General features: G+C 41.8%; 1 protein-coding gene across 1 annotated transcript in view; it reads left to right on the top strand.

Annotated features, from left to right (window-relative positions):
* The window catches only part of sumo1 (small ubiquitin like modifier 1), a 76708-nt gene extending 51270 nt beyond the window's left edge, over positions 1-25438 (top strand). The window contains exon 5 of the mRNA XM_063037993.1: positions 23087-25438. Within this exon, the coding sequence (XP_062894063.1) occupies positions 23087-23155 (69 nt within the window). The 3' untranslated portion in view covers positions 23156-25438. The remainder of the gene's footprint in view (positions 1-23086) is intronic.
* The last annotated feature ends 1720 nt before the right edge of the window (positions 25439-27158 follow it).

The following is a 27158-nucleotide window of genomic DNA, read 5'->3' on the forward strand; positions in this document are numbered from 1 at the left end:
GATCCCTCTGTCCTACAGCATTCTTCAATGCCCTACCATTTACCATGTATGTCCTATTTTGATTAGTCCTACCAAAATGTAGCACCTCACATTTTTCAGCATTAAACTCCATCTGCCATCTTTCAGCCCACTCTTCTAACTGGCCTCAATCTCTCTGCAAGCTTTGAAGACCACCTTCATTATCCACAACGCCACCTATCTTAGTGTCATCTGCATACTTACTCATCCAATTTACCACCCCATCATCCAGATCATTAATATATATGACAAACAACATTGGACCCAGTACAGATTCCTGAGGCACACCGCTACACACCGTCCTCCAATCTGACACACAGTTATCTACCACTACTCTCTGGCGTCTCCCATCCAGCCACTGCTGAATCCATTTTACTACTTCGATATTAATGCGTAACGATTGAACCTTCCTAACTAACTTTCCGTGTGGAACCTTGTCAAAGGCCTTACTGAAGTCCATATAGACAACATCCACCGCTTTACCCTCGTCAACTTTCCTAGTAACCTCATCAAAAAATACAATAAGATTTGTCAAACATGACCTTCCACGCACAAATCCATGTTTACTGTTCCTAATCAGACCCTGTCTATCCACATAATTATATATACTATCTCTAAGAATACTTTCCATCAATTTACCCACCACTGACATCAAACTCACAGGCCGATAATTGCTAGGTTTACTCTTAGAACCCTTTTTAAACAATGGAACCACATGAGCAATACGCCAATCCTCTGGCACCATCCCTGTTTCTAATGACATTTGAAATATTTCTGTCAGAACTCCTGCTATTTCCACACTAACTTCCCTCAAGGTCCTAGGGAATATCTTGTCGGGACCCGGAGACTTATCCACTTTTATATTCCTTAAAAGCGCCAGTACTTCCTCTTCTTTAATCGTCATACTTTCCATAACTACCCTTCTTGTTTCCTTTACATTACACAATTCAATATCCTTCTCCTTAGTGAATACCGAAGAAAAGAAATTGCTCAAAATCTCCCCCATCTCTTTTGGCTCCGCATATAGCCATCCGTTCTGATTCTCTAAGGGACCAATTTTATCCCTCACTATCTTTTTGCTATTAATATAACTGCAGAAACCCTTTGGATTTATTTTCACCTTACTTGCAAAAGCAGCCTCGTATCTTCTTTTAGCTTTTCTAATTTCTTTCTTAAGATTCTTTTTACATTCTTTATATTCCTCAAGCACCTCATTTACTCCAAGCTGCCTATATTTATTGCAGATCCCTCTCTTTTTCCGAACTAAGTTTCCTATATCCCTTGAAAACCATGGCTCTCTCAAACTCTTAACCTTTCCTTTCAACCTAACAGGAACATAAAGATCCTGTATCCTCAAAATTTCACCTTTAAATGACCTCCATTTCTCTATTACATCCTTCCCATAAAACAAATTGTCCCAATCCACTCCTTCTAAATCCTTTTGCATCTCCTCAGAGTTAGCCTTTCTCCAATCAAAAATCTCAACCCTGGGTCCAGTCCTATCCTTCTCCATAATTATATTGAAACTAATGGCATTGTGATCACTGGACCCAAAGTGCTCCCCAACACATACCTCCGTCACCTGACCTATCTCATTCCCTAACAGGAAATCGAACACTGCCCTTCTCTTGTTGGTACCTCTATGTATTGCTGCAAAAAACTATCTTGCACACATTTGTCAAACTCCAAACCATCCAGCCCTTTTACAGAATGGGCTTCCCAGTCTATGTGTGGAAAATTAAAATCTCCTACAATCACAACCTTCTGCTTACTACAAATATCTGCTATCTCCTCACAAATTTGCTCCTCCAGTTCTCGGTCCCCATTAGGTGGTCTATAATACACCCCTATAAGCGTCACTACACCTTTCCCATTCCTCAATTCCACCCAAATAGCCTCCCTAGACAAGTCCATTCATCTATCATGCCAGAGCACCGCTGTTATATTTTCTCTGACAAGCAATGCAACACCTCCCTCTCTTGCCCCTCCTATTCTATCACACCTGAAGCAACAAAATCCTGGAAACTTAGTTGCCAATCACACCCCTCCTGCAACCACGTTTCACTAATAGCTGCAACATCATATTTCCAGGTATCAATCCATAGAAACCATAGAAACTACAGCACAGAAACAGGCCTTTTGGCCCTTCTTGGCTGTGCCGAACCATTTTCTGCCTAGTCCCAATGACCTGCACACGGACCATATCCCTCCATACACCTCCCATCCATGTATCTGTCTAATTTATTCTTAAATGTTAAAAAAGAACCCGCATTTACCACTTCATCTGGCAGCTCATTCCACACTCCCACCACTCGCTGTGTGAAGCAGCCCCCCCCCCAATGTTCCCTTTAAACTTTTCCCCCTTCACCCTTAACCCATGTCCTCTGGTTTTTTTTTCTCCCCTTGCCTCAGTGGAAAAAGCCTGCTTGCATTCACTCTATCCATACCCATCATATTTTATATACCTCTATCAAATCTCCCCTCATTCTTCTACGCTCCAGGGAATAAAGTCCCAACCTATTCAACCTTTCTCTGTAACTGAGTTTCTCAAGTCCTGGCAACATCCTTGTAAACCTTCTCTGCACTCTTTCAACCTTATTTATATCCTTCCTGTAATTTGGTGACCAAAACTGAACACAATACTCCAGATTCGGCCTCACCAATGCCTTATACAACCTCATCATAACATTACAGCTCTTATACTCAATACTTTGATTAATAAAGGCCAATGTACCAAAAGCTCTCTTTACGACCCTATCTACCTGTGACGCCACTTTTAGGGAATTTTGTGTCTGTATTCCCAGATCCCTCTGTTCCACTGCACTCCTCAGTGCCCTACCATTAACCCTGTATGTTCTACCTTGGTTTGTCCTTCCAAAGTGCAATACCTCACACTTGTCTGTATTAAACTCCATCTGCCATTTTTCAACCCATTTTTTTTCCCCCTCCTAATCCATGCTCTAAGCTCATCCACCTTTCTTACAATGCTCCTAGCATTAAAATAGATGCATTTAAGAAACTCTCCACCTCTTACTCTCTTTTTATCCCTAATGGAGCAAACAACTTTGTTATCTCTTTCTTTCTTGTCCCCTACATCTTTGGTCTGAGTGCTCCTGATCTCTGTCCCCTGCCAATCCTCCCTCACACACTGGTTACCTGCTTTCTCTATTTGTGAGCTAACCTCCTCTCTCCTAGTCTCTTTAATTTGATTCCCACCCCCCAACCATTCTAGTTTAAAGTCACCTCAGTAGCCCTCGCAAATCTCCCTGCCAGGATATTGGTCCCCCTGGGATTCAAGTGTAACCCGTCCTTTTTGTACAGGTCACGCCTGCGCCAAAAGAGGTCCCAATGATCCAAAAACTTGAATCCCTGCCCTCTGCTCCAATCCCTCAGCCACGCATTTATCCTCCACCTCATTCCATTCCTACTCTCACTGTCGCGTGGCACAGGCAGTAATCCCCAGATTACTACCTTTGTGGTCCTTTTTCTCAACTCCCTTCCTAACTCCCTATATTTTCCTTTCAGGACCTCTCCCCTTTTCCTACCTATGTCATTGGTACCTATATGTACCACGACCTCTGGCTCCTCTCCCTCCCACTTTAGGATATCTTGGACGCGATCAAAAACATCCCGGACCCTGGCACCAGGGAGGCAAACTACCATCCGGTTCTCCGGGCTGGGTCCACAGAATAGCCTATCTGACCCCCTAACTATCGAGTCCCCTATTACTACTGCCCTCCTCTTCCTTTCCCTACCCTTCTGAGCTACAGGGCCGGACTCTGCCGGAGGCAGGCCACTGTCGCTTCCCCCGGGTAAGCTGTCCCCCACAACAGTACTCAAACAGGAGTACCTGTTGTCAAGGGGCACAGCCACCGGGGTACTCTCTATTACCTGACTCTTCCCCTTCACCCTCCTAACCGTGACCCACTTGTCTGCCTCCCGTGGCCCCGGTGTGACCACCTCCTCTCTATCAACTCCTCACTCTCCCTGACCAGATGAAGGTCATCGAGCTGCAGCTCCAGTTCCCTAACGCGGTCTCTTAGGAGCTGCATCTCAGTGCACCTGACGCAGATGTGGATGTACGGGAGGCTGGGAGACTCCACGACCTCCCATATCCGGCACCGAGAACAACAAGCTGCCCTCACAGTTGTACTTCCCCCTCTCCTCAAATAACAACAAAAAATGAATACCAAACCTTCCTCGCCTCATCCATTTCCGCCTAAGCCTATTGAGCCAAAGCCCTTAAGCCTTCACGCTGCTCCCGGCTCACTCCTCTGCCTGCAAAACGACGCTGCCCGCTTTATAAGGCTCTGTTCCTTTTAAATCTTCTGCACTTCACTGCCTGACGTCACACGCCTGCGCAGTCTGGCCTCTCTGAACGCCGATGGGAAAAAAAAACGAAAAATTCAAAATGACTTCCTCCGCACTCCCGCTCTGATTCTCAGACTTCCTTCTCCGAATTAAACCCAAATCAGGATTTCTGTCCTTTTAAATCTTCCGCGCATCTTCCGGATTACTAAGTTAATCCAGCCCTGTCTGGGGGCATTTGGAAATAATTTACAATTCCCTTACAAAAGCATTCCTCCATGAAGATGCAGTGACCATATGTAAATTCCACATAAACAAAAAACTTCAAAAATTGCTAATGAGTAATAATAATTAAGAAAGCCTATGATAGGGAAATCTAGCTATGACCCTGCTGATTGATGCACTCTTTTACTAGCTACTGCCCATACACTGCAAAAGAATTCTGGAATTTATAACATGGCATACAGATGTATGGTAACTGAGCATTGATTGATAATGTTCTATATTGGCACTACGATTTCTTCCATTTAAATTATAAAGTGAAACATTTATTATTGGCAGAGGTTGCACCACTGTTGTTGCACCATGCTTAATGTTATATTCTTTGTATGGCATAGTATTTCTTCAGACATCCCACCTCTCCCGGAAGTTCCGGGAGTCTCCCGTATATTAATAGTGGCTCCCTGATGCCCGCAAATTATATACAATATCACAGAAATCAATTTTTTTGAGAGAGAGCAAGAGAGCAAGCGCGAGTGAGAGCGACCATGAGAGAGAGTGTGAGAACGCGCAAGAAAGCAAGAGCGAGCGCGAGTGAGAGTGGCTACGAGAGAGAGAGCAACTGCGAGCGAGAGAGAGAGAGAAAGCAAGCTGGAGCAAGAGTGGGAGAGTTCCAAAAAAAGTCAGAGTGGCAGAGTGTTCCAAAAAAAGAAAATATAAAACGTACGTCACCCCAGACTACACTGAAGTGTACCCCTGCCTAATAGGGGTTAAAATAATGACAGTGTTGCTCACTGCACTGTTTGCAACAGTGACTTTTCTATTGCCCATGGTGTGTTAAAATGTAAGAGACATGTTGAGGTGAGTTTAACAGGTGTCATTCGTTCATTAGCATAGCTAACATTATTTAAACTAGCTGGCTGGTTGCTCAGGAGCTACTGTATTACACACATCGCACCTCTCCCGGAAGTCTCCAGCAAATTGATGGTGCTACCTCCCTCAAATGAGTTTTTGCAGGGTGGGATGTCTGTTTCTTACTTGGTTGAAGGAGAAGAATATTTGTAAGCAGCTTTGCTTGCTAAACCCAAAGCCTCTCAGAGTTTGGTTAAGCTGTATTCATTATTGGTTTGAATGAACTGTTTGTTCCTGTTTTGTGATCTATTTTAAGAAAGTTATCGCTACAAAAATATAACTTTGTAACCTTGTCTGAGTAATCATTTTTTTGGGGAACTCTGGTGCATTTGGAATTTGAAAACTTTCGAAGTACTCAACCTATAATGCATTTCTCACTTGTTGTGGCCTCCATTATTCAAGTCCTGCTCTAGAATTTATACACGTTATTGAGGAGTTCAGCAATACACCACAGCTAGATTTAAATCATGTTTCTATGTATGTATATATTTTTAATTCATCTGATTGTCACATGCTAGTTACAACTGTGGTAGTGTAGTTGTTTTCTGTATTCTCAGTGTGTGATTACGTTGGTAATGTTGAAATAATTGAAACGTAACAGTGCCTGAGAAAAGAAGTTTCACAAGAGACAGCTCTGCATTATAGATTAGAGTAGCTAAATATAGCGTTAATAAGCACACTTCCTTAACCCATTAGCTATCAAGGAGCATGCAAAACTATAAATAGATGTTGCTGTTGCTATTTTTGGTATTACATTAATATTGGTCAGAGAACAGTTATTTTATGCTAAAATCAAAGAGAAGATTATTATCTAAATGGAAAGAGACTGCAAATAAGTAAATACAGAAGGTCAAAGGTTCATGAATCTCAGAAGGTTAGCGAGCAAGTGCAGCAAAAAGTTAATGACAGAATGGCCTTTATTATAAAGAGGTCGGAGTTTAGAAATAAGAAAGTATTGTTAAAGAGTATTTGTGAGGCCATATCTGAAGAACTGTGCATAGTTTGTAATAAAGGATAAATTAACTTTGGAGAAACATTTAGGCTAATTTCTGGTCTGAAAGTGCTGTCCTATCAAAAGAGGCTGAACAGGTTGGTTTTGTATTCTGTGTACTTTACAAAAATGAGGGGTGATCTTTTTGAAACACATACGGTCCTGAGGAGGCATGATGACGTAACTGTCAAGATGTTTTCACGAATGGGAAAGTTGTGAATCAGGGATCATTCACTTAGTGGCTTCTTTATTAGGTACACCTGTACACCTTGTTTTATGCAAATATCTAATTGGCAATCATGTGGCAGCAACTCAGTGCATAAAAGCATGCAGACATGGTCAAGAGTTTCACTTGTTGTTCAGACCAAACTTCGGAATAGGGAAGAAATGTGATCTAAGTGACTTTGACCATGGAATGATTGTTGGTGACAGATAGGGTGATTTGAGTATCTCAGAAACTGCTGATCTCCTGGGATTTTCACACACGACAGTCTCTAGAGTTTATGGAGAATGGTGTGAAAATGAAAACACATCCAATGAGCAGCAGTTCTGTGGGTGAAAACACCTTGTTACTGAGAGAGGTCAGAGGAGAATGGCCAGACTAGTTCAAGCTGACAGGAAGGTGCAGAAGACCATGAACATACATTGAATGGCCACTTGATTAGGTAAAGGAGATACCTAATAAAGTGGTCCTGAGTGTTGTTTCAAAATAAGGGGCCAGTTATTTAAAGAGAGGTACTTAGGAATTTCTTTTCAATGATAATAGTGAATCTATATAATTCTCTACTTTTGGACTAGCTCTTAAGAAGTATATAAAATAGGTTTAGATTTTTTTTAAAAGATTGAGGGTGAGGCTTTGGGGATCTAGCTCAGAGAAGGGGTTGATCAGCCATGGACATATTGAATAGTGGGCCAGGCTCGAGGAGCCAGGTGGACCACTCCTATTTAGTTGTGTTTTTGAGTTTTATAGAATCTAGAACAGTACAGCACAGGAACACAATGTTGTGCCGAACCAATTCAATTACAGGTTGACCTTCACTAATCCGGCGCCATTGGGACCTGAGGAGTGCTGGATTAGTGAAAATGCCGAATTACAGAAGGATCACATTAAGCAATAGCTAACCGCCTCATCATACCTTTACAATATCATGTAAATCAGTACAAGTTAGATAATAATGAAACAGAAATATTAAATGAGTAGCAAGTGAAGTTTTAATTAAGTAATATACTGTACAGGCACAGATAAAATAAAGGGTACAGGTAAATAAATGTACAGGAATTATACAGAACAGTTGAGCACTTCTGCTTCTAAAGTGAGACGTTTAACATACCTTCAGGCAAAGTTACATGTCTGCGTGTGGGGTTGTCAGGATCATCAACATCTTCATCTTGAAAAATGGGTGAAGCATCAGGAACTGGTGCTGAAACTGGCACAACAGTTTCTTCAAAACTCTTGATGTTGGAGGCAGCACATCTGGGTGAGCAGAAGTTGATGGCACTGGATTTTGAAGTGTTAGCTCCCCTGTTGCACCTTTTCCAGCAATTTTTTTTTGAACATATCTTCCAAGGTAAGCTGTTTCATGTACTTTGGTCTCTCTCTGATGAGCTTATCCTGCAGCATATAAACACTCATTATTTCTTGCTCAGTTATAAAACATCGTTGCTCTAATCCTTTCAGCAATTCACCTGTCAACTTAATTAGCTTGTTAATAGAAAGTGTCTCTGCTACAACTTCCTCATCTTCATCACTGCTTTTTCCTCCAATATCTTCCCTCTCTGGATGTACAACCATCTGCACAATTTCCGAGCCAGTATAATGATGAACAGTAGGTTCATCCTCATCTATATTCATCCATTCTTCAACATTGTCATCATTGAACCTTGATGCAGGATCCTTGGTAGCAGGAATAATTAGCTCTTGAGCAAAAGAAAGCAGTTCACATATCATCTGTTTTTCCTTGGAAACTCTAAAGCCTGTAAGACCATTTCCAGTGTCTTCACCAGGTGCAGACTCAAATATTGAACCTGGCCATAATTTATTGCCAACCATTCTTCAGTGTGGATGACTCTACAGACCTCCAAGCATTAGCAGCATAGTAAATCATCTCTTTCATATTAAAATCCTTTATAAATTCCTTTACTGGTCTGCCAGCATTAACTGCACTCAAAAGGCACCTCATAAACAGGGAACAATACTTTGACTTGAGAGAACGTAATATGCCATTGTACAGGGGTTGAATTAATGACGTACAGTTAGGTGTACATCTCCAATACAAAACAGTTTCATCAGCATTGTACACCTGCTCGGAGCTTAATTTTTCATCAGAGACTAACTTGGCGAACTGTCAACAAACTCTGCTGCTGCTTCCTTGTCTGCTGAATGTTTTTCACCACACACTGCACGGAACTGTAAGCCATGACACTGCTTGAACCGATGAAGCCAGTCTTCACTATAGTCACACTTATAATCTAGGTCTAGTTCTTCATGAAACACTTTCGCTTGTTCCTTCACCAGACCTCCAGACAGTTCAACACTTCCACTTACACAAAGATTAAACCACGTTATCAGCACTTTACCTAGTTCCGAACTTCCGTCTTTCATTGTTTTCCTTACGCACATCTGTTTCTTTGAGCCACCATCAGCAAAAAAATGTATCAGTTTTTTTTTCTGTTTCTTTATATCGTACACTGTGGAAGAGCCAATGTTGTAACACTCGCACAAGCATTTCGCCGATACACCACTGTCCAGTTTTTTCAAGAGTTCAACCTTATCTTTAATGGATAATGTGCAGTGTTTTTGCTTCACAGCACGAGGTGCATTTCCTTTACTCACTGGGGCCATAATTGGGGCTAAAAAAGAGCCAATGATATTAATAAATGCAGGAAAATGCAGGAATCACCTGTCTGTGCTTATAAGAGCACGCCAACACGTGAACAGATCTAGTGCAACCAAAACAATGCGCAGCAAATTAGTACGGCGGCCCGGGAAATTTGAAATAACAGTTGCGCGGAAAACTTGAAATCAGTGCCGGATTATCAAAGGAACTGGATTACAGGTAATCGGATTAGTGAAGATCGACTGTAGTAATCAAATGGCCAACTAAACTAGTCCCTTCTGCCTACACAATGTCTACGTCCCTCCGTTTTAAGCAACATATGCAAAATGCTGGGGGAACTCAGCAGGCCAGGCAGAATCTATGGAAAAGATTACAGTTGATGTTTCGGGCCAAGGCCCTTCAGCAGGACTAGAGAAAGAAAGATGAGGAGTAAATTTAAAGGGTGGAGGGAGGGGGAGGGGTGGAGTAAAAAGGTTGATTGCTGAAAGAGATACAGATCTGCAGAAGGGGAAAATCTAATAGGAGAGAACAGAAGGCCATTGAAGAAAGAAAAGCACCAGAGGGAGGCGATGGGCAGGCAAGAAGATGTGGTGAGTAAGGGAAAAGGAGATGAGGAATGGTGAAAGGGGGGTATTACTGGAAGTTCGAGGAATCAATGATCATGCCATCATTTTGGAGGCTACCCAAACAGAATACAAGGTGTTTGTTCCTCCAACCCTGAGTGTGGCCTCATCGCAACAGTAGAGGAGGCCATGGATGGACATGTGGGAATGGGAAGTGGAATTAAAATGGGTGGCCACTGGGAGATCTCGCTTCTTCTGGCAGACAGAGTGTAGGTGGTTGGCAAAATGGTCTCCCAACCTACGTCGGGCCTCACTGATGTACAGGAGGTCGCACCAGGAGCACTGGCTACAGTATATGACCCAACAGACTCACAGGAGAAAAGTTGCCTCACCTGGAAGGACTGTTTAGGGCCCTGAATGGTAGTGAGTGAGGAGGTGTGGGGGCAGGTTTAGCAGTTGTTCTGCTTGCAAGGATAAGTTCCAGGAGGGAGATCAGTAGGCAGGGACGAATGGACAAGGGAGTTGTGTAGGGAGCACCCAGGACATGCCCTTCTCTTACTGTTACCATCAGGTAGGAACAGAAGCTTGAAGGCACACACTCAGCGATTCAGGAACAGCTTCTTCCCCTCTGCCCTCCGATTCTTAAATGAACATTGAATCCTTAGACACTACCTCACTTTTTTTTAATGTATATTATTTCTGTTTTTGCACGATTTTTAATCTATTCAATATATGTATACTGTAATTTATTTATTATTACTTTCTTCTTCGATATTGTGTATTTCATTATCAACTGCTGCTAAGTTAACAAATTTCACGACACATGCCAGTGATTATAAACTGATTCTGATTCTGAAATGGACCTCCATTTTCCTCACGTTCATGTCAGTATTTAGTGACAGTTTATCGGTGGTTAAATTAGTGATAATTGGAGACTTAAGGAATCAGTTCCACATGTCTGGACAGATGTTCTTGAGCAGTGATTAAAGGCAAAAAGATTTTACATCATATCAAAATATTTGTTCTAGTTGAGAGATTTCAGGCAAACCATGGTGATTTCATTTATGTAATGTTCAGGCATCACTGAACCGTGGCTGAAAGAAGGCCATAGGTGGAGTTTAACATCAAAGGATATACTTTGTATTCAAAGGACAGGCAGGAAGGCAGAGGTGATGGTGTGGCTCAGTTGGTAAGAGATGGAATTACGTCTTTAGAAAGAGGTAACATAAAGTCAGAGAATGTTGAATCTTTGTGGGTGGAGTGAAGAAATTGCAAGGATAAAAAATTCCATTGTGGGAATCATATATAGGCCTCCAAATAGTAGCCAAGATGTGGGGTTGAGATTGCAAAGGGAGCTGGAGCCTGCTTGGGGAAAGGCCGTCTTAGATTGGGTGTTGTGTAGTAATTCAGATTTTATGAGGGAGCTTAGGGTAGAAGAACCTTCAGGAGACAGTGATCAAAATATGATTGAATTTATATTGCAACTTGAGAGGAAGAAGCATAAGTCAGATGTATCAGTATCGCAATAGAATAAAGGGAATTACAGAGGCATGAGAGAGGAGCTGCCCAGGTGGATGAGAGGGGGATACTGGCGGGGATGACAGCAGAACAGAGATGGCTGAAGTTTCCTGGAATAGTTCACAATGCGCAGGATAGGTATATCCCACAGAAGACGTTGTTCTCAAACGTCAGGGCTAGGCAACCGTGGCTGACAATATAAGTTAAGGATTGCATAAAAGCCAAAGAAAGGGCATATAACGTAGTAAAAGTGAGTGGAAAGTTGGATGATTGGGAAGTTTTTAAAACCAAACAAAGGGTAGCGGAAAGGATGAAATATGCGGGCAAGCTAGGCAATAATATAACGTAGGATACTATAAGTTCTTTTTCAATTATATGAAGAGTAAAAGGGAGGTGAGAGTTGATATTGGACCATTGGAAAATGACGCTGGTGAGTTAGTAATTGGGGACAAACCAATGGCGGATGAACTTAATAAGTACTTTGCATCTGTTCTTCACTGTTGAAGACACTAGCAGTGTGCCAGAGGTCCGTGAGTGTCAGGAACAGGAGTGAGTGCCATTGTTATTACAAAGGGAAAAAGTGCTAGGCTAACAGAGAGGTCGTGAGGTGGATAAGTCACCTGGGCCACATGGACTACATCCCAGAGTTCTAAGAGAGATTGCTGAAGAGATAGCAGATGCATTGGTTATGATCTTTCAAAAATCACTTGATTCTGGCATGGTCCCAGAGGACTGGAAAATTGCAAATGTCACTCCACTCTTCAAGAAGGAAGGATGGCAAAAGAAAGGAAATTGTAAGCCAGTTCGTCTAACCTCAGTAGTTGGGAAAGTGTTGGAGTCTATTATTAAGGATGAGGTTTCAGGGTACTTGGAGACTAATGATAAAATAAGTCAAAGTCAGCATGGTTTCAGTAAAGGGAAATCTTGCCTGACAAATCTGTTAGAGTTCTTTGAGGACATAATAAGCAGGGTGGACAAAGGAGAGGCAGTGGATGTCATTGACTTGGATTTTCAGAAGACATTTGATAAGGTGCCATATCATGAGGCTACTTAACAAGATAAAATCCTATGGTGTTACAGGAAAGATACTGGTATAGATAGAGGAATGGCTGACAGGAAGGAGGCAGCGAGTGGGAATAAAAGGGGTCCTTTTTGGTTGGCTGCCGGTGACTAGTGGTGCTCCACAGGGGTCAGTATTGGGACCGCTACTTTTCATACTGTCAGTCATTCAGATAATGGAATTAATGACTTTGTGGCAAAGTTTACAGATGATGTTAAGATAGGTGGAGGGGTAGTTAGTGCTGAGGACTTAGACAAGTTCGAAGAATTGCAAAAAGGTGACAGATGGAATACAGCGTCAGGAAATGTATGATAATGCATTTTGGTAGAAGGAACAATAGTGCGCACTATTATTAAAATAGGGCAAAAGAAAGAAAATTATAGGCCAGTTAGCCTAACCTCGGTAGTTTCCAGCATCTGCAGAATTCCTCGTGTTTACTCAGTAGGTGGGAAAGTGTTGGAGTCTATTATTAAGGATGAGGTTTCAGGGTACTTGGAGACTAATGGTAAAATAAGTCAAAGTCAGTTGGTTTTTGTGAAGGGGAATCTTCCCTGAAGGTTAATTTGCAGGTTGAGTCTGTGGTGAGGAAGGCAAATGTAATGTTAGCAATAATTTCAAGAGGATCAGAATATAAGTGCAAGGATGTAATGGTGAGTCTTTATAAAACACCGATGGAAAGGATGTGCTGAAACCAGAGAGAGTTCAAAGGAGGTTCACAAAAATGTTTCCAGGATTGAATGGCTTGTAATATGAAGAGTGTTTGATGGCTCTGGGCCTGTGTTCACTGGAATTCAGAAGAATGAGGGGTGAGGGGTGACCTCATTGCAACTTATCCAATGGTGAAAGGCCTTGACAAAGTGGATATGGAGAGGATGTTTCCTCTGGTGGGAGTGTGTCAGGGCAGAGGACACAGCCTCAGGATAGAGGGGTGTCCTTTTTGCAAGGAGATAAAGAATTTCTTTAGCCAGAGTGGTGAATCTGTGGAATTCTTTGCCACGGGCAGCTGTGAAGGCCAACTCTTTATGTATATGACTTACAATGGACTGAAACTCGAGTATATAGACATGCAGAAAGAGGAGGTGCTGGAGCTATGGAAAAGTATTGAGTTAGATGAGTCATCAGGACCAGATGAAATATAACTCCAGGCTACTGTGGGAAGTGAGGGAGGAGATTGCTGAGCCTCTGGCGATGATCTTTGCGCCATCAATGGGGATGGGAGAAGTACCAGAGGATGGAAGGCTGCAAGTGTTGTCCCCTTGTTCAAGAAAGGGAGTAGGGATAACCCATGAAATTATAGACCAGCAAGTCTTATTTTAGTGGTGGGCAAGTTGTTGAAGATCCTGAGAGGCAGGATTTATGAGCATTTGGAGAGACATAATCTGATTGGGGATAGTCAGCATGGCTTTGTCAAGGGCAGGTCATGCCTTACGAGCCTGATTGAATTCTTTGAGGATGTGACTAAACATATTGATGATGGTAGAGCCGTAGATGTAGTGTATATGGATTTCAGCAAGGCATTTGATAAGGTAACCCATGCAAGGCTTATTGAGAAAGTAAGGAGGCATGGGATCCAAGGGGACATTACTTCATGGATCCAGAACTGGCTTGCCCACAGAAGACAGAGTGGTTGTAGACAGGTCATATTCTGCATGGAGGTCAGTGACCAGTGGTGTGCCTCAGGGATCTGTTCTGGGACCCTTCCTCTGTTATTTTTATAAATGACCTGGATAAGGAAGTAGAAGGGTGGTTTTGTAAGTTTGCTGATGACACAAAAGTTGGGAGTGTTATTTCCTAATGGCCCAAAACCTTTTCACTATCCCCAAAGCAAAAGTCAGAGCATTCCTAGCTTCCCTGAATGAGTGAGTGTGAACAAGTCTTGAGCAACTTGAAACCATTGCAGGACAGCAGCCTGCTGACTACCCCAAACACTCATTCTATCAATAGCCAGCTGACAGTGGCTGCAACATTTAGAATCCACAAGATGTTCTGTGGTTAGTTGCTTCAGCTATTTTGTCAGTAGCTTGATCCATATTTTTTGTCACCAAGGAATACAAGGGCATCATAATCTCTGTATACCCCAGGTATAAATGGGTATGGTAGAGGCTACTATCAGCTGTTCATCTGACCTCACCAGCTCTATAATCTGGTCAGCAGCCAAATTGGAAAGAGAGGACCCTGCTGTGGATTCTGTCTACTTTGATGAGTGATTCTCACACTGTGCTCTCCATCTATGGCCTGAGAAGCTGTAGCTGTAACAAATCATCTCCCGAACGGTCAGTAACCAATCTTTGCAACTGGTAGTCCTGTCTCAACAAATTAACACAAAAGTATCTTGTCTCCTACATAAACACACATGCATACGTACACGCCACACTACTTTCTTATCCACCAGTTCAACTCTCCGCTGTGTTCATGATACTTTGTGATCCCATGGTTACTGATCTGAACAGAACCAAGTGTGAGTGCTAATTTTAAAAATACTCACCCACTTAGACTGCTGAAATTGCTGGTCACACGATGGGCCATGAACATACCCTGGACGAAAGCCCCCGAACGCTGTAACATGATCAAAGACTGGAGAGATACTGAAGGTAGTGGATATAGAAGTGTTTTATTGAACAAAACCGAGCAGCAGGTATCATATTGAGACACTATTAGAGAAAGAGGCCTCCTAACCCAACATTACACACACCTCCTTCTTCGTGCCCACACGCCGGTCTCACAAAATGAATGTTAATCAGCATTGTCTGGTTTGTAATCAACTCCAATCTACAGCTCCAGGAAAGCTATTGTTCAGGGCTGCGTTTTAAATTCAATCTACAATCCGCATTCATGTTTGAAGGTTGGTTGTTGGTGAAATTGATAATTGCTACATACCCTAATTCCAGAATATACACCAACACTACGCCTTCCGAATTGCTCCCGCTGCTGCTCTTCCTTCAACTTTGGCCAGCTCCTCTCTCATACATACCTCTGTAATTGCTTTTACTTTCTCTGTCTTCCGTTGTCCATCAAAATCCAATGACAACATCCACTCCTTTAACGGTGAGATCTTTGATGACTATACAGTCCTATTCTGGACCCACAAGCTCTTTTGCAGGTGGGACATGTATATGTGGTAGTGGTGGCAACCATGGCTGCATTTCTCCTGGCTCTCTTCTGCTGTCTTCTTGTTGTTCTTTCCATCTCCAGAATATGAACCTCGTCCCTACCTGTAATACTGATAAATTTGACTTTAGCTGATCCTCTCAAATTTCAGGGTGAGTTCTAGCATTTTATGACCACTGCCTTCTAAGGGTTTCTTTACCTTAAGCTTCCGAATCAAATCTGGTGCATTACATAACACCCAATCAAGAGTAGCTGATCCCCTGGTCAGCTCAACCACAAGCTGCTCCAAAAAGCTATCTTGGCAGCATTCCAAAAATTCTGTCTCTTGGGATTGAAGTTCGGCACCAAACTGATTTTCCCAATCTACCTGCATATTGAAATCCACTATTCTCATAGGCCAAATGAAAGGTGGTGACGAATCAGCATACAAGAGGGAGATTGAGTGAGTGAGAGGTTGTTGCTGTGGTACCACTCAGCCAGATGTTCAATGTCAGCAAGATCAAGGAGCTGATTATTGACTTCAGAAGGAGGCAATTTGAGGTCCATGAGCTAGTTCTCACAAGAGGATCAGAGGTGGAGAGGGTCAGAAACTTCAAATTACTTGGTGTTATTATTTCGGAAGACCTTTTCTGGGCCCAGCACTTAAATACATTTACAAATAAAACATGGCAGAGCCTCTACCTCCTGAGGAGTTTGCGAAGATTCATCATAACTTGAACAAACTTCTATAGAGGTGTGGTAGAGAGTATATTGACTGGCCACATCACAGACTGGTATTGAAACACCTTTGGAAACAATGCCTTTGAACGGAAAGTCCTACAAAAAGTAGTGGATATGGCTTAGTCCATCACGGGTAAAGCCCTCCCCACCATTGAGCACATCTACATGGAGTGTTGTTGCAGGAAAGCAGCATCCATCATCAGGGACCCCCACCACCCAGGTCATGCTCTCTTTTACTGCTGCCATCAGGAGGTACAGGAGCCTCAGGACTCACACCACCTGGTTCAAGAACAGTTATTACCTCTCAGGCTCTTGAACTGAAGGAGGATAACATCACTAAACTTCAATTGCCCCATCATTAAAATGCTCCCACAATCTATGGGCTCACTTTCAAGGACTCTGTATCTCATATTCTCAATATTTATGGCTTATCTATTTGTTGTTATTATCTTTCTTTTTATGTTTTCTCAGTTTGTTGTCTTTTGAGCACTGGTTGAATGCTTAAGTTAGTGCGATCCTCCATTGATCTTATTCTACTTATTATTCTGTTGTGGATTTATTGAGTATGTCTGCAGAAATGAATCTCAGGGTTGTATCTGGTGACATATTTGTATTTGATAATAAATTTACTTTGAACTGTGAAAGCCTCCATGATTACAGCAACATTACCCTTTTTACATGTCTTCTTTCTTAGAAACATAGAAAACCTACAGCACAATACAGGCCCTTCGGCCCACAGAGTTGTGCCAAACATGTCCCTACCTTCGAAATTACAAGGCTTACCTATAGCCCTCTATTTTTCTAAGCTCCATGTACCTCTCCAAAAGTCTCTTAAAAGACCCTATCGTATCCACCTCCACCACCGTTGCTGGCAGCCCATTCCATGCACTCACTACTCTGAGTAAAAAACTTACCCCTGACACCTCCTCTGTACCTGCTGCCCAGCATCTTAAACCTGTGTCCTCTTATGGCAACCATTTCAGCCCTGGGAAAAAACTTCTAACTATCCACACGATCAATGCCTCTCATCATCTTATACACCTCTGTCGGGTCACCTCTCATCCTTCGTTGCTCCAAGGAGAAAAGGCTGAGTTCACTCAACCTATTCTCATAAGGCATGCTCCCCAATCCAGGCAACATCCTTGTAAATCTCCTCTGCACCCTTTCTATGGCTTCCACATCCTTCCTGTAGTGAGGTGACCAGAACTGAGCACAGTACTCCAAGTGGGGTCTGACCACGGTCCTATATAGCTGTAACATTACCTCTCGGCTCCTGAATTCAGTTCCACGATTGATGAGGGCCAATACACCGTATGCCTTCTTAACCACAGAGCCAACCTGCGCAGCTGCTTTGAGTGTCCTATAGACTCGGACCCCAAGATCCCTCCACACTGCCGAGAGATTTACCATTAATACTATATTCTGCCATCATATCTGACCTACCAAAATGAACCACCTCACACTTATCTGGGTTGAACTCCATCTGCCACTTCTCAGCCCAGTTTTGCATCCTATCAATGTCCCGCTGTAACCTCTGACAGCCCTCCACACTATCCACAACACCTCCAACCTTTCTGTCATCAGTGAACTTACTAACCCATCCCTCCACTTCCTCATCCAGGTCATTTATAAAAATCACGAAGAGTAAGGGTACCAGAACAGATCCCTGAGGCACACCACCGGTCACCGACCTCCATGCAGAATATGACCCATCTACAACCACTCTGTCTTCTGTGGGCAAGCCAGTTCTGGATCCACAAAGCAATTTCGCCTTGGATCATATGCCTCCTTACTTTCTCAATAAGCCTTGCATGGGTACCTTGTCAAATGCCTTGCTGAAATCTATATACACCACATCTACTGCTCTTCCTTCATCAATGTGTTTAGTCACATCCTCAAAAAAATTCAATCAGGCTCGTAAGGCATGACCTGCCTTTGACAAAGTCATGCTGACTATTCCTAATCATATTATGCCTCTCCAAATGTTCATAAATCCTGCCTCTCAGGATCTTCTCCATCAGCTTACCAACCACTGAAGTAAGACTCACTGGTCTATAATTTCCTGGGCTATCTCTACTCCCTGTCTTGAATAAAGGAACAACATCCGCAACCCTCCAATCCTCCGGAACCTCTCCCGTCCCCATTGACGATGCAAAGGTCATCGCCAGAGGCTCAGCAATATCCTCCCTCGCTTCCCATGGTAGCCTGGCCTACATCTCATCCAGTCCCGGTGACTTATCCAACTTGATGCTTTCCAAAAGCTCCAGCACATCGCTTAATATCTACATGCTCAAGCTTTTCAGTCTGTTGCAAGTCATCACTACAATCACCAGGATCCTTTTCCATAGTGAATACTGAAGTAAAGTATTCATTAAGTACCTCTGCTATTTCCTCTGGTTCCATACATACTTTCCCACTGTCACACTTGATTGGTCCTATTCTTTCACGTCTTATCCTCTTGCTCTTCACATACTTGAAGGACGCCTTGGGGTTTTGCTTAATCCTGCTTGCCAAGCCCTTCTCATGGCCCCTTCTGGCTCTCCTGATTTCCTTCTTAAGCTCCTTCCTATTAGCCTTATAATCTTCTAGGTCTCTAACATTACCTAGCTCTCTGAACATTTTGTAAGCTTTTCTTTTCTTCTTGACTAGATTTATTACAGGCTTTGTACACCACGGTTCCTGTACCCTACCATAACTTCCCTGTCTGATTGGAACGTACCTATGCAAAACTCCACACAAGTATGCCCTGAATGTTTGCCACATTTCTTCCGTACTTTTCCCTGATAACATCTGTTTCCAATTTCCTGCCTGATAGCCTCATAATTCCCCTTACTCCAATTAAACGCTTTTCTAACTTGTCTGTTCCTATCCCTCTCCAATTCTATTGTAAAGGAGATGGAACTATGCTCACTATCTCCAAAATGCTCTCCCACTGAGATTCTAACACCTGACCAGGTTCGTTTCCCAATACCAAATCAAGTACAGCCCCTCCTCTTGTAGGGTTATCTACATATTGTGTCAAGAAACTTTCCTGATCACACCTAACAAACTCCACCCCATCTAAACCCCTTGCTCTAGGGAGATGCCATTCAATATTTGAGAAATTAAAATCTCCCATCACGGCAACTCTGTTATTATTATACCTTTCCAGGATCTGTTTCCCTATCTGCTCCTCGATATCCCTGTTACTATTGGGCAGCCTATTAAAAACACCCAGTCAAGTTATTGACCCTTTCCTGTTCCTAACCTCCACCCACAGAGACTCCGTAGACAATCCCTCCATGGCATCCACCTTTTCTGCAGCTGTGACACTATCTCTGATCAACAGTTCCACGCCCCCACCTCTTTTGCCTCCCTCCCTATCCTTTCTGAAACATCTAAAACCCAGCACTTGAAGTAACCATTCCTGTCCCTGAGCCATCCAAGTCTCTGTAATGGCCACCACATCATATCTCCAAGTACTGATCCATGCTCTAAGCTCATCTGTTCTGTTTACAACACTTCTTGCGTTAAAATAGACACATCTCAAACCTTTGGTCTGATCCTGTCCCTTCTCTATCACCTGCCTATCCTCCCTCTCGCACTGTCTACAAGCTTTCTCTATTTGTGAGCCAACCGCCTCTTCCCCAGTCTCTTCAGTTCAGTTCTCACCCCCCAACAATTGTAGTTTCCCGCCAGGATATTGGTCCCCCTGGGATTCAAGTGCAACCCGTCCTTTTTGTACAGGTCACACCTGCCCCAAAAGAGGTCCCAATGATCCAGAAATCTGATGCCCTGTCCCTTGCTCCAATCCCTCAGTCACGCATTTATCCTCCACCTCATGCTATTCCTATACTCACTGTCACGTGGCACAGACAGTAATCCCGAGATTACTACCTTTGTGGTCCTGGTTCTCAACCTCCTACCTAACTCCCTGTAGTCTTTTTCAAAGATTCAAGATTCAAAAAATGTGAAGGTCATCTGTTGTAATTTATAGCTCACATCCTGGCTACTGTTTGGAGACCTGTATATAACTACCATCAGGGTCTTTTTACACTTGTAGTTTCGTAACTCAACCCACAACGATTCTACATCTTCCAATCCTATGTCACCTGTTTCTAAGGATTTGATTTCATTTTTTTAACCAACAGAGCCACTCCAACCTCTCTGCTTTCTTGCCTGTCCTTTGGATCCTTGGATGTTAAAGGCATCTGCTAGTCTTGCGAGACCATGGATCTGCGCCTGGAAAGTCTTCACTCTCCAGGGCGCAGGCCTGGGCAAGGTTGTATGGAAGACCAGCAGTTGCCCATGCTGCAAGTCTCCCCTCTCCACGACACCAATGTTGTCCAAGGGAAGGGCATTAGGGCCCACACAGCTTGGCACCAGTGTCATCGCAGAGCAATGTGTGATTAAGTGCCTTGCTCAAGGACACAACACGTTTCCTTGGCTGGGGCTCGAACTCACGACCTTCAGGTCGCTAGTCCAATGCCTTAACCACTCGGCCACGTGCCCACGCCCTTGGATGTTAAGCTCCCAACTATAATAATCTTTCCGCCACGATTCAGTGACGCTCACAACGTCATACCTGGCATTCACTAACTATGCTACAATATCATCTCCCTTATTCCATATACGCCGTGCGTTCAAATATAACACCTTCAGTCCTGTATTTATCACCCTTTTCAGTTTTGCCCCCCCCCCCCCATTACACTGCAACTCATCCTTTTGACTGCAATTTTGCTCTGTCATCTGCCTGTCTTTCCGGAATGTCTCAGTTCGCGCTGCCTCTGCTTGTAGACCAACTGCCCGATCCTCAGCTTCCCATCCCCTATCAAATTAGTTTAACCCATCCCCAATCACTAGATTTTGGAATGGTTCCAGATTACTGGAAAATTGCAAATGTCACTCTATTCTTTAAGAAGGGAGGGAGGCTGAAGAAGGGAAATTATAGACCAGTTAGCCTGACTTCAATGGTTGGGAAAACGTTAGAGTCTATTATTAAGGGTGAGGCTTCGGGGTACTTCGGGGCGTGCGATAAAGTATGCCATAGTCAGCATGGTTTCTTTAAGGGGAAATCTTGCCTGACACATCTGTTGGAATTCTTTGAAGAAATAACAAGCAGGATAGACAAGGGAGATTTGGATATTGTTTACCTGGATTTTCAGAAAGCTTTTGATAAGGTGCCATACATGAGGTTGTTTAACAAGATAAGAGGCCATGGCATTGCAAGAAAGGTGCTTGCATGGATAAAAAATTGGCTGACTGGCAGGAGGCAAAGAGTCAGAATAAAGGGGCCTATTCTGGTTGGCTGCCAGTTACTAATGTTGGAACCACTTCTTTTCATGTTATATGTCAGTGTTTTAGATGATGGAATTGATAGCTTTGTGACCAAGTTTGTGGACAATACGAAGATAGCTGGAGGGAGTCCGTGGAAGTGCTTAGACAGATTGGGAGAATGGGCAAAGAAGTGGTGGGTGAAATGTAGTGCAGGGAAGTGTATGGTCATGCACTTTGGTAGAAGAAATATAGGCATAGACTATTTTCTAAATGGGGAGAACATTTACAAATCTGAGGTGCAAAGAGACTTGGGTGTCCTTGTGCAGGATTCCCTGAAGGTTAACTTGCTGGTTGAGTCAATGGAAAGGAAGACAAATGCAATGTTTATTTATATGCATTTTGAGAGGACTAGAATATATGAACAAGGATGTAATGCTAAGTTTATAAGGCATTTATAGCACTACACAGGACTTGGAGTATTGTGTGCCGTTTTGGGCCCCTTATGTAAGAAAGGGTGTAGGTATTGGAGAGAGTCCAGAGGAGGTTGATGAAAATGACTCCTGGAATGAAAGGGTTAAGATATGAGCATTGGATGGCTCTGGGCCTGTACTTGCTGAAGTTTAGAAGAATGGGGGGGATCTCATTGAAACCTTTAAAATATTGAATAGCTTAGACATACTAGATGTGAGGAGGATGTTTCCTGTAATGGGGGAGTGTAGGACCAGTGGGCACAACCTCACAATATAGAGACATCCATTTAGATCAGAGATGTGGACTAGAAGGGCCGAGATGGCCTGTTTCTGTGCTGTAATTGTTATATGGTTGTATGCGAAGGAATTTCGTTAGGCAGAGGGTGGTGAGTCTGTGGAATTCATTGTCACAGACAGCTGTAGAGGCCAAGTCATTGAGTATATTTAAAGCAGAGGTTGAAAGGTTCTTGATTAATCAGGTCATTAACGGTTACAGGGAGAAGGCAGGAGAATAGGATTGAAAGGGACAATAAAACAGCCATAATGTAATGGCAGAGCAGACTCATTGGGCCGAATCAGCTAATTATGCTCTTATGCCTTATGGCTTTGTATGCCAATTTCTTGTGTTTGTTTCTTCATACAGTTAAACAGAAGCCATTTTGTCTATTCAGCATCTTGAAGAAAAACTGGTTTGAATTTCAGAAAAAGAATCCAAATGTCCAGATTTCCAAGCAGACTTAATTATGCATATCTTTGTAGAATTTAAAAGACGACCGGGAAAAAAGTATGATAGGGCTCACTAAAGTGAGATGATTAAATAATTATGATATATTTTTGACAATTTAGTTTGTCAATGCTAATTTATTATTACTAATGTGATGTTATCTGGGAAAATGTTGATGAATAGCAGCTGCAGAGGCTGGAGAAACATAAATTCAACACGAATCCTTAGAGTATTCAGTCATGAACTAGAAGAAGTTTATCCCCAAGAAGCTTTAGATTATTTTGAACAAAAGAATGCAGAAAATGAGAGTATGAATTGTGTTAAAAAATTGTCTGCTTTTGTGGTATATGAAAAGTAACTATTTCTGTTTTTGTTTCTGCAGCTGGGTATGGAGGACGAAGATGTGGTTGAAGTTTATCAGGAACAGACAGGAGGGTGGTTGAGAGCCTAATTGCTTGTCACTGTATAAGAATCCTGATCACCTGTATAATTTCTTTATTATTTCTTGTTGGCTGTAATCACTGAATTTATATAAAAAAAAAGAAGAAAAAAAATTAAACAACTTTCTTTCATATGGTTTCTACAATATGTTGATGCCCAGCTTGAAGTTCTTATTTTCAGTATATTCTGTAATACAACCAATTCCATATATTTAGCATTAATGAAAAATTGCCACCTAAGATATTCTGAAATGAAATATGTGATCTGAGTATCTTCATATTTTTCATTGCGTAAGTAAAAGCATTTTGGATTTGCTTTTATTAAAATTATAGGAATAAATGAATTATTCCTATAAATGAATTTAAGATCGTTGTATAAAGAATTCACGCATTTAAGGGCATATCTTGAAACATGCATTCCCAATTATTTTTGAAACCAAAAGTTAAGAGCAAAAATCAGAATGCTTTACATCTGCTTAAGCTCTATTTTTTGGCCAAAATGTTAACAATTCTTGTACCAAAACTTCTTTGAAATTGCTTAAAGAGGAAGAAACACTGCTTCCTATGTAAGGTGAGTATGAACTTATCAATACAAGAGAGACCGCAGATGCTGCAAATCCATAGTAACACACACAAAATGTTGGAGGAACTCAGCAGGTCAGGCAGCATCTATGGAAAGTCATAAACAGTTGAGGATTCAGGCCAAGACCCTTCATCAGAACCAGAAAGGAAGGGGGAAGAAGACAGAATAACAAGGTTGAAGGAGGGGAAGGAGTTCTGTCTGGGTAGCCTCTATTCTGATAGCATAAACATCAATTCCTCTAACTTGTGGTAATTATTCCCCCTCCTCCTTCCCTTTTCTTCTATTCCCCACTCTGGCCTCTTGCATCTTCTCACCTGCCTTTCCCCTCCCTCTGATGCCCCTCCTCCTTCCCTTTCTCCCATGGTTCACTCACCTCTCCTATCAGATTCCTTGTTATTTAGCTCTTTGCCTTTTCCAGCTATCACCTCAAGCTTCGCATTTCATCCCCTCTTGCCCACTTACTTGGTTTCACCTATAATCTTCCAGTTTGTACTCCTTCCTTACCCCCCACTTTTTTATTCTGTCATCGTCCCCTTTCCTGTCCAGTCTTGAAGCAGAGTCTCAGCCCGAAACATTGATTGTTTATTCCTCTCCATAGACGCTGCCTGACCTGCTGAGTTCTTCCAGCATTTTGTGTGTGTTGCTGTAAATTCACAGACATTATAAGGATGGAGTGCAAGTTCAGTAATTATACCACAGCACTGTGCTTGTATTGCTTGCAAACACTCTTGTGATAAGTAGAATGATAGATGGTACAAGACTAATGTTTGTTATTGTGCTTTCTGTTAGTTAGACTGTTAAAACATTTTTAATTGAAGTAAAATGTTTCCAAAGCACTGAAAACTTGCAGTTAGTGTTGTGCAAGGAGTTTTGATTTTCCATCACTTCTTTATGTAATAGACCAAAATAGTTATCCTTTGAACTAATGCTTCAAGGCAGAGTATGACTGACTTTACTGCCAAGCTCAGCTTTTCAGTGAAATTAGTCAGTAAAGGGTTAAGTGCAGATTACTTGCAGAGACAGTGGCAGGAAACAATTCAGATCAGTTTGTTCGTGTTCATTGCAGATAACAATTGATTTAGTTTAACATTAAGAAATTTTCTTGTAATTAAATATTTCCTAATTGCAATTAACTGCTTTATTTTTATGGTATAACTCATGGTAGATACAACTTGGGGGAGAAAAAGGAATTGTTTTGCACTTCATATGCATTAGAGATTTAACCTCACTTATACTTTGGAATGAAATAGCATTCAAAATCTTTCAAGAAAACTGATGTCAAAAGCTGTAAATGGATTTGAGAACACTGTATTCGGGAAAATGTGAGAAATGTATTTGACTACTCCTACAACAGTGTGATTTAGTCAGACTGAACCAACCTGACAAAATGCTAACTCCTGATTATAAGTCTGCAGACTACAACACCTGCCATGATAACAATTCCAGCAAAATCAAACAAAAGTGTGTTGTTTATTCCGTATCAATAGATACATGTTTTAAGAGCAATCTTAGTGAAAAATAACTGTTGAATTAGTGGTTTGTTCTAAGCCTTTAAGATTTCCGATTTTTTGCTTTATTTCACAATAGTCCTAAAATTTCCTTTACAGATCTTAAAAAGATATGATTGAGGGTTGTTCAACTTTGTACATAATCTTACATTAAAAAGCTGAATAAAAACATGTTGAGGAAATAAGTGACTGGAACACTTTCTGAGAAACTGTTAGTTTTTTATGTGTTTTACAGCCATCTCACAATGAAACCTATTGTTCTCCAAGGGCTCTGCATTTCTTCAGTTTAGTCCCCTTGTCCTACAGATTATAATTGTTCCACAACTGGCATTTGCGATGTCATCTACTTGGGCCTCAAATTTTCTGCTGCTTTCTTTCTCCATTTAAAGGATCTTTAAAATCTCACTGACCAGGTTTTTGTTCACCTATTATTTTTCATGTGTCTTGGCATCAATTTTTCATTTGATAAAGCTTGTTTAGAATATTTTACTTAGTAGAGTATGTGGCATTAAAACAGTTTACTGTGGATAATACAAGACATTTTGTTTTAGATAGTACTAAATACTACGTGTATTTTACTCATCAGAGTACAAGGAGATGAATACTCTTATTATTATCGTTGCACTTCATCCAGGCAAAATGTGGCGAAACATTCTACTCATTGGCAAATCCTCCCTTCATCCAATTATCCAGTAAATGCTATGATAATACACTGCTTATTTCACTCTTAACTGAAAATTTTATGCTTTTGATACTTAAACAGATTATTTCAGACACATGATGTAAATAAAATAATGACAAATTAGTGTTCAAGGGAAGTATCCAAGAATTATAAAAGAGATTATAAAATCTGTTTAAGGATATTTGTGACTTAATTTTTGAAGGTAGGCATTCACCTAGGTCTTAATAAATATGATGGATCTTTGGACATCTTCAGTCTTTAGCGATGTTGTATTGGCAGATCCTTAGTAGATGAGATGATTCCAGTGTTGAACAATCTAGACGCACAACACGCTGGAGAAGCTCAGCAGGTCAGGCAGCATCCGTGGAAACGAACAGACAACATTGACTGTTCGTCTCCACGGATGCTGCCCGATCTGAGTTCCTCCAGCGTGTTGTGCGTGTTGCTTTGACCCCAGCATCTGCAGAGTATTTTGTGGAAACAAACTGGAACCAGGTGTCATTGTTTAAAAATAAGAGATGGCCTTTTGATATCTAAGTTGAAGCAATGTTTTTTTTCTCAGTGTTGCTTTGAATCTCTCTCCTTCTGCTTTTAATTTGTATGCTCATATGCCTTAAATAGTGGAATCTGGATTCTTTTTTACTCTTGAAGTAATCTTGGAGAACACATCAGGAAAATAAAATATCGAAGTGCATGATTTAACACTGTCCACAGATCTCTGTTGAAAGTGGGTGAGGTCAAGATTATGTAGGTCAATTCTTATGCCTCATGAAATGTGTTGAAATCTGCAGGACTGCATCTTTTATGCAAAGAAGGAATCTACCATTTTGTCTAAGAAGCAACCTTACTTTTAAATGTTGCAGTGCATTATACGATAAATATTTGAAGTTAGTCCAGGGAAGTGTAATGTTACAATATAACAACTGCGTTTGGACATGCATTCTTTAAACATTTGTCCTTTCACGGACTTAACAAAGCTGCCCATATGTCACACGTCACACATTGTGCCATGAAATCTCCACTTATAGAGACAAGGAAAGCCTATTTGGCCAAAAGGATATGAGAAATGTATACTAAATGTGCTAATAAGACATGGGGAATGGAATGGTTCCAAATGAAGTCCATTTTTGTTATTGTTGGAGAAGCACTCATTCATGTCATTGGAAAGTATTCTGTGACATTCATGACTGGTGGCTTACAGATAGTGCAAAAAATGTTTACAAAGCCAGGAAGTGTGTCAC

This window comes from Mobula hypostoma, chromosome X1, assembly GCF_963921235.1.
Source record: "Mobula hypostoma chromosome X1, sMobHyp1.1, whole genome shotgun sequence".
Classification (NCBI taxonomy): Eukaryota; Metazoa; Chordata; class Chondrichthyes; order Myliobatiformes; family Myliobatidae; genus Mobula; species Mobula hypostoma.